The 8,729-nt window shown below is 40.7% G+C and overlaps 1 protein-coding gene across 2 annotated transcripts; it reads right to left on the reverse strand.

Annotated features, from left to right (window-relative positions):
• Positions 1–6: 6 nt before the first annotated feature.
• LOC109969776 (nucleolysin TIA-1-like) lies at positions 7–8,392 on the reverse strand. 2 transcript variants are annotated; one of them, XM_020616917.1, is made up of 12 exons: positions 8,163–8,392; positions 7,110–7,206; positions 5,658–5,756; positions 3,709–3,763; positions 3,535–3,622; positions 2,533–2,608; positions 2,307–2,412; positions 1,606–1,704; positions 1,432–1,516; positions 1,156–1,294; positions 847–995; positions 7–234 (listed from the first exon to the last, which is right to left on the reverse strand). In XM_020616917.1, the coding sequence occupies exons 1-12, from the start codon at positions 8,186–8,188 to the stop codon at positions 96–98; spliced, it is 1,158 nt and encodes a 385-aa protein (XP_020472573.1). In that variant the 5' UTR covers positions 8,189–8,392; the 3' UTR covers positions 7–95. The 2 variants fall into 2 exon arrangements, with proteins under 2 accessions (XP_020472573.1, XP_020472574.1); XM_020616918.1 differs by having other exon boundaries at positions 847–992; positions 8,163–8,391.
• Positions 8,393–8,729: the final 337 nt, after the last annotated feature.

Genomic DNA, 8,729 nt, shown 5'->3' on the forward strand with positions numbered 1-8,729 from the left:
AACAGATACAGAGAGCACTTTTAATGCAGTCCTTCCCCAGCAGTATTATCCTTGTGGCCTCAGAGGCTGAGAGAGGGGGCTACTGGGACCAGTGATCAGTGGGTATGGTAGCCAGCAGTGCTCATGCCAGCCTGGTTGGTTAGCATCGTCCCATTCACTCCCTGCCCAGGCTCCACCATGCTTCCATTGCTCACAGCACCCACTCCTGTCCATCCAGCACCAGCATGTAAAGGACTGAAGGAGCAGGCAGAAAAAAAGACAGTTAAACAAATGGAGTCAGATTGACAGAAAAATCAGTAGACAGAATTTATATTCTGTGACACAAAACACAGCGGGTTCTTGCGGGACACCAAATGGGTGCTTCTGTGTACAGTACATATGGTGGGATGCAAGATGAACAGCTGTCAGATATACCAGCTATTACATAATTATTAAAACCTCTGGGGGGGTTAGTACATTTCACCTACAGTCACACTCATTACTCATCCAATATTAATTATCCCATTTATAGCTATTTTTTATTGTTCCCTCATATCTACTCTGCTTCCCTAGTCACTATACACCTATAATCAGAACTCAAGCAGCAGTGATCTGGGCCAGAGTGCTTTTGCTTAAAATGGTGGAGTGAGCAAGGATGTCCTGTTTGGTGAATACAGCCCCTTACTGGAAAGAACTAATGCTTGAAGTGAGGGAAGTGAGGAGACTGGTTGGGTGAAGGGAAAGCATACAGTGAGTAATCTGCATGTAGGCACACTAAGAGAAAGAGAGGGCAAAAGAAAAATACCACCATTTGCAAGGAAGAGAAATATTTTGGCCCATTCACTTCTGACTCATCCTAGTACTCACTTGTAGCCCTGCTGATCCCAGGACTGTCCGTAGACTCCGTAGCTGGGCACCTGCCATCCATTGGGTACATACTGACCAATCTGCTGTGTGTTACTGTACCACTGGCCCCACTGACTGTAGGGCTGTGCTGCGAAGCTCACAGTGTTCTGCTGACATACAGAATAATATTTTAGGCCACAGAATATCAAATGGCACCAACATCATTGGAAGCCAAGCACCACAGCAGTCCACCACTATGCACTGGATGTAATGTAGAAGTCCAGGGTGATTATAGACAAGCTGTAAGTTGAGGAAAACCCTGATTCATACCTGTGGCATCTGTACTTGCTGAATGGGGCTAACCATGTCTGTTGTTTCCTTGCCCCAGTAACACTTGACTACATAGCCCTCTATGGATGTGCCATTGACAGAAACAATGGCATGAGCTGCCGCATCATGCGAGCTGAACCTGCACAGTCAAAACATATTAGATTGTATTGTATCAAGTCATCCCACACAAATATTAGGTTTGTATTTGGCAGCCATGGCATCAGATAGAATCACTGCCTGATCCGACAGCTCAGTCAGAAAGTCAGCTTAACTTACCTCACAAATGAGTAGCCTTTGTCTGGGAAAACACGGATTTCCATTATTTGGCCAAAAGGTGAGAAGGTCTGTCTCATTATTTGCTCTATGAACAAAAAAAAAACTTAATATTTCCATGTGGGAGAAGTTCTTCCAAACCTGCAGCTTTCAACTTTCTGACAATCTATGGCTCACCTGTGAGACCTGTCGTGACGCCTCCACAGTAGACGGTGCAGTTGCTGGGGCTGGACTGGTTCACCACCTCATCAAAAGACAGCTGCTTGGTATTGGTTGCTAAAAAAAAAGAGAAGAGGGGATTTCTCTTATAATATGAGGGTCTGCCTGTAACACATGCACTGCACTCATCTATTAAAGTTAAATAACTGATTTTATTCTTTGGGCAGGTTTGAATAGCACTGGATTGGTGCAAGGAAGGAAAGAACACTGATATTCTAAATTAATAATCCTGCAATATCTGTGCCTGTATGTGCATGTGGTCCAACAGGAGCTGTGTCAGAAATCACTCCCTCATTCATTCATATATCACTCTCTATACAATACAGACTACAGAATAAGTCGTCTTAAAGCGAGTAAAACATTATGATTTCAGACACTTGTTAATCATTGTCATATTACATCATCACTGACAAGTGCAACGGTAACTTCCACATTCATTCAGATACAGGCTAACAACACAGCCTCCATCAGGCTAGAAAAACATTTAAGATGTCTGTAAATTACATACAAGCACTTTTAAAGCCCATTTTTGAAAAGACATTTCAGATACCCGGAGCTTAGACTAATAATAACAACATCTGCAGAAAAAAAGAGGTCTGTGTTTTCTGGATTTATAAAATTAGCCCATCACCTGTTTAACATAATTACTGTGAACTTACTTTCAGTCATAGTTTTAGGAGCAGGTTTCCTCGTGGCCCAGTTGGTTCTGATCTGCCTGCCTCCCAGCCACTGTCCTCCCATCTGCTGTATGGCGTTCTCTGCTTCCTGAGGAAACGGACAAACTCCTGCGTCACCGACTCCAAACACAAAGCATCTTGGCGTAAATCCTGCCTTCGACCTAATGTTTTCTCAGCCGTCTAGCACTCAGCCACTACTGACACTTACCCATTTGTTGAAGAAGGAGACAAAGCCATAGCCTTTAGATTTACCTGTGGCCATGTCTTTCACCACTCGACAATCCCTGTGGACAAATAAAGCAGTGGGTCAAGAAACGCATACACTTCCTTATTAAAATCAAATAATGAAGTGACCAAACCCGACCAACCAAAACTACTGTCTGCATATCCAAAGCCTGATGTTACTCTCATGTGCCTCAGAGCTCCACTGTTATCCAAAAGCTATTGAAAACACAATGGTGAGCCAGGCCTTCAAACTGGGTGACATGTACCTTCATTTAGGGGGTTGATCCAAAACTGGTCTGTGACCACTCTAACCAAACCTGACGTGCATAAATAAATAAAAAACCAGAGGTAGCAGCATCATAACAATGTCCTTAAAAGAATAAAGTCATTGAAACTAACACTGAAGACATGTATTTATGGCTTAAAAACTAATTTACAGAGACAACTGAACTTTTCACCTCCTGCATCAACAGCAAAACAGTGAGAAGTCCACAGTGCAATAGAACGACTTCTAACAAATGTAACAGCTGTCATTTCATAGCATGAATCTTTTACACAGGGTGCTGATTTACCTAAATATTTTCTTTTGCTGGGTGTTAAACATATTTACACAAAAAGAGACCCAAGACAGTAAAATAAGACCCTACCTGACCTGAGTATAACCAGGAGGGCCAGGACCTACTCATGTCTTGGGTCAGGTGTCACTTTTCAAACAGGCAGAAAGACGTCTACCTTCAATGAACACAACCACTGCAATTTACTCTGAAGCACTCCCACGAACACCGTCCTGCAACACCAAATTTCTTATTTTGACCTGTTAACATTCTGTTGAATCCAATGAGCTGGGGGGCTGAGAGCCACAGACAGGCTGATGAAATTAGAGAGGACTAAGAAAATGAACCAACACATTGTTGGTTTTGGTCGTTTGAGAGGGTTTATTGGCAAACACAACAACACAGACTCATGACCATGAGGATAAACTTACGATATTTTCCCAAATGGAGCAAAAGCTGCTCTTATGTCATCTGTGGTGATTTCAGGACTTAGATCTCCAACAAAGACATGGAAGTGACCTTAAAAAGAATTTCACACGGTAATTCATCCAAACAATAATTCAACATAGCGAAACATACCATAGAGAGTAGATGTGTCTACTTACTGCTTGTGTCTTTCTTTTGACTGGTTGGCGTCGTGGCCCAGTTGACCTTGACCTCCTGCAAGAGAGACACATGTAGAGAGCGAGGAAGAGGAACAAGGTGAGATGTGACGCATGCCTGCAGAAGGGAGGAAGGTGCTGTTTCTTTGATCAGAGGTTTTGTCACACACCAGTTTTACTTAGGTCATACTTTGAAACTGAGAACTTTTTTAATAAGATGGTCTCTGTATGCCACACTCGGGTTCTTAAACCACTACTACAAACTGACTTATCCATCGTTATCTAATTTTACATACCTTTGCATTAACTAGTAAAACAGTAAAACAGTGGAGAATATAAAGGGATATCAAGAGTTCACCTTCAAAATCAGGAACATTTCACTCTGAGTCTAGTAAAAATTTGGAGCAAAACTGAAGGAAGTAAGGTCCAAATAACAAGGGACTTACAAACAAGTGATTTTTACGAACTTGTTATACTCCTCAAATGGTCCTTCAATACCTGTTGAGGATAAAATATTTTCAACTGAATGTATTTTTCTTCAAGTTGCTCTTATGTGGAGTCTATGTGGAAATAACACAGCAGTAAAAATGTAGGGGGACAGAAGAGCATCAGTTAAAGGAGATCAGAGAATGTTACATGTAGCATGATTACACAGCAGCGTCATGTTAAATTAACTCATACACAGACGGCAAACCCACTCAAGGAAAATATTCATTAAAACAGACAGCATGGAGCATAAAGTGACAACAAAAACCCCCAACAGCGCTTTATTTACACCTGCGCAAAGGCACAATGTAGTCTACATTGATCTTTGCTGAGTTACCAGTTTATTAGGTACGCCTGTCATGTAATCTTATGCAAAAAGCTGGAGGTTTAATTGAGGCACCTAGTTAAAACTAATCCAGGAATCCTGCATTAAGTCCCATTTTCAGGAAGCTGTGTTCAGTGTTTGTTGCAGAGAAGTGATGATTCAATGGTATGATCATTAACTGAACACATTCATCATCTTCTATCACAGGACTGTGGTACTACACTGGTAGTGTGCCTAATAAACTGGCAAAACTGGTACATTTGACTGGTGACGACTGACCCTAACATCACACAACATGTGGACGCTCAATTAAGAGGTTTTTAAAAATGTTTTCATAACCTAACTGGTCAGCTAATAGAGTATGAATCTACTAAACTAATCCCATACAAGAATTTTTTACAAGAATGAATCACAGTGAACTCTGTTGTCATGAGTTGATTTTTTTACATTTTCAAAAAAAAGTCACAGGACAAGCACAACCAGAGAACTTCGGATTCTCAGTTTTTAAACTAATTCCAGTGTCACTGTGCATGGATCAGGTTTTGTGTGACAGCTGCAATGTTGCCAAAATCAATAATAGCTTAAGTGCCAGTGAAAAACGGATGCAAGGGTCCAAATTAAATAATTAATGCTGTCAATATCTGATAAAGCTCATGAGTCTGAATGTTATCATAGAAAGTAATTTGTTGAAGAACAAGAACACTTTGCCACCTAAACCTACAACATGATGAGAAAAACATCAAAATGCAGAACACACTCAATCTAGTCATTTAGAGACTGATTAGTTTGTTTTACATAACGGTTTTCATGTTTGAAATTACTACTTGGTCCATCTACTGACGTGTTAATATGAGAAAAAAAGCAGGAAATCAGTTAACAAATACAAACCAAAAGCTCATGCTGTCAACATGTCTTAGGATTCTTCACAGCAGTGAGGTTAGTGTCTGCTGTTCCTACATCAGTCATTTCAGACTGTGCACAGACGAATAAAGTGCACAGGGGAATAAAACAAATTAACTGCAGCAGGAAGAGGGTAGTGAGATAAGGTTTTACATGATACAAGCTTGTGCGGCTGCTTCGTTTCAACCCTGCCCTCCCAGCCATGCCCTAGTTGACTCACCCAGGAGATATGATAGCTTACCTTACCCAGTATTTTCCGACCATTCATGGCTGCGATTGTGGCAGTTGCATGTCTATGCTCATAGAACTCCACAAAGCAGTACGGATCATGACCTGCTGTCTATAGAGTGTGTAGGAAACAAAGATTAAGTCAGTATGGTCATTAAACAAGTCGGTAAATAAAAAATGTCATGTAGAAAGCCTGACCATATATTAGCAAGCCTGTTCAAGCTAAGTGCAGAGAAATCAGCGAGGACAATAAAACAGCATCAAAAACAGGTCAACATGGGTTATTTGGAAACGGTTTGGCTTTTTAAAGCTAGGTCAATAGCAGAGTGATGTTTGCAGCACAGTATGCAAACGACTTGTGCTGATGAAGACAGGAAACACAAGCCTTTTTTTTACTATTTGAAAGGGGAACAGCAGAAAAGTAGCTTTATACACTTATCCAACACGAGTATAAACGTTGGTTTGCAGGGATCATTAAATTATTGATTCAAAAATAAATGATTGTTTGGAAACATAAAGCCTTGTGATTTATTTAGGCTCTAGACTGAATATACCCCTTAAAACTCAAATTAAAAGGCACCCTGGAAGGTTTCTCTGTAAACATATTTACATTCAGTGTGATATGATATTTCAGGCCACTCACCCAGTCCATGTGACAACCATGCCTGGTTTTGCCTGTTTCCATGTTTATTTGTTATAGAGTCAGTAAGAGAACTGCAGTGAGCAAACAAACAGCAGCCTTGTCATCGTGTTCCTCGTCTGTGGAGTGCTGGCAGCCACTACAAAACACGTCGCAGCTTCTCTGTTCCTAAATTTGTTAGCTACAATGCCAGCTAATATCATGGCTCATCCGTGGAAGACAGCTAATGAGCTGTTAATGTACGGTGTTATACCCATTCTGTCTAAATGATATCTTGGTAAATACACCCACAGCTTGCATGTCATTTAAAATCTGGGAAACATTTTCAGTGGAGATATTATACTGGTAGTTTTTCCTCAAAGTTTAAACCTCTGACTTTTCACAGTTAACACTATCTGACCATCACATTTCTAAACAGCTGGTGTGAACTGGTAATTTTAGGGGATTATTAAACCAGCAGGGAAGCACTGAAATAAACACGTGACTATAAAATGTCAGTGAAAGATAATTCAGATACACCCCATGCCCCTGTCAGTAACTAAATGTAAGAGATCCTTATCAAAAATATTTGCTCTGACTTTGTTTAGAAAGGATGACATATTGTAATGGGATTTTAAACTCTCAAATGCTGAAAAGTCAGCTTTAAAAATCATGTATTGATCAAGTGCTACTAGAAAATAGCTGTGGCTCAACAGGATGAGCAGAGGGAGAAAGGTGTTTATCTGTGGTTCTCAGAAGCAGCCTCACACTGCCTTAGGAGAACTGTATTATTTTCTTATGTAAAGCAAAAACGGACAGGGTGAAAACGATTAGTGACAGACTCACATCTACTATCATTTTACAGCTCTTGCAGGGTCCAATCTGGCCAAACAACTCCAGGATGAGGGCCTCCGTCACATCCCGGGACAGATTCCCCACATACCTAGATACACAAAAAATGGACGGAAGACACAGAAAGCACTAATTCACTTACACTGCGGTGTAAATGGTGGTGATTCCAAATCTTTCCCTTCAGCTGAAAATGCAGCTTGGGAGCTGAGCATCAATCATAGCATTTACTTGGATGCCAGGCATGTTCAAGTAAATGTCAAGCAATCGTCAAGGCAACAAAATCAAGGTTGTTTATGCCAAATGATTTTGTAATAATTGAATTTATTAATCAGCTCTTCAACCAAACAGAGTGCGAATAAGACTAGTGAAATCTCAGCTACTGGTTTACTTTACCCCACTGCTAGCTTTAAACAGAATTAGCTAACTTAACGTTAATTTTGCCCAAGATATAAAAAAAAATACTCAAAATTCTAATTACCCCTAGCATTAGTATACGTAATATTTTAGCTAGGATACTGGTAACGAAACTACTAAATATATTCCAAGGCCTATGCAATAATGATCTATCGCCCTAGCAGCAACATTGTGCTGGTAACCACACGCCAAACTCCGTAGATAAAACAGGTAATTCTTCCATTTACAGTCAATATTATCTACACTGTACGAGCACTCAACATTTGACAAGTCTTTGAGAGTCACAGTTTCATTCGGTACACACAAAACACACCAGTCTGTATTTATTTTATCAGTAAATCGTTTACTACATTTGGTAGTCTTGAGCGAGCAGTGGAAGCCGACGCATTAATTTGAGATTTTTCTGGAAACCGCTTACTGGCGTCAACCCTGCTGGGATGACAACGTTCCTAATGTAACAGCAGTAATGTTTTCGAGCTTAAGTGGTAGTAGGCTGTATCTAGTGAAAACCGCATAAAATCACTGGCTATCAAGTTCATTTGGTGTTCAGTTTCGTGGTAGCATTAACAAAGTACCACTGAACCTTAGGTTACGCGACGAGTACAAATGGCTAACGCAGACACACACACTTACAGCGTTCTGGGCAGGTCATCGTCCATTCTGTCTAACTTGCTGGCCGAGAACAAGTCGCAACCCTGAGAACAAATCCACGACTGTCGCGGGCAGCTGCCTATGACGCCGTTAAGTTATTTTTATTGCGCAGTACGAAGTGATTTACCACTGCTGTTAGCTCCAGATTAAACAATGGGTTAGCCGACAAAAATGGCGGAGCGAACAGGGCCGAAATGACACGCGCATGCGCAATAGTTCAGCCAAAGGCAACTTGAAGCTGTGTACAAAACAGTAACTAAGTACTCAAGTATTGTAATTAAATATGCCTTCAAAGTAATTATCCTGTAGTCGAGCATTTCCACTTGAGAAAAAGTTAGACTTGAGATCCACTACATTTATTCAAATCAAATCAAATTTTATTTGTATAGCCCCAAATCACAACAAAAGTCATCTCAGGACACTTTACAAAGTAAGGTCTAGACCTTACTGTTATCAATATTATTACATAGGGAAAACCCAACAAATCCCCCTTGAGCAACCACTTGGCGACAGTGGGGAGGAAAAACTCCCTTTAACGGAAGAAACCTC

The sequence above is a fragment of the Monopterus albus genome, unplaced genomic scaffold, assembly GCF_001952655.1.
Source record: "Monopterus albus unplaced genomic scaffold, M_albus_1.0 scaffold181.1, whole genome shotgun sequence".
Taxonomy (NCBI): domain Eukaryota; kingdom Metazoa; phylum Chordata; class Actinopteri; order Synbranchiformes; family Synbranchidae; genus Monopterus; species Monopterus albus.

Coding starts and splice junctions, on each gene's coding strand:
- LOC109969776 (XM_020616917.1), bottom strand. CDS start 8,188: ATGGACGATGACCTGCCCAGAACGCT. Junction 3,764..5,657: donor GTCGGAAAATACTGGGTAAG/GTAAGCTATCAT, acceptor TCTCTCTTGCAG/GAGGTCAAGGTCAACTGGGC. Junction 996..1,155: donor AGCAAGTACAGATGCCACAG/GTATGAATCAGG, acceptor TCTGTATGTCAG/CAGAACACTGTGAGCTTCGC.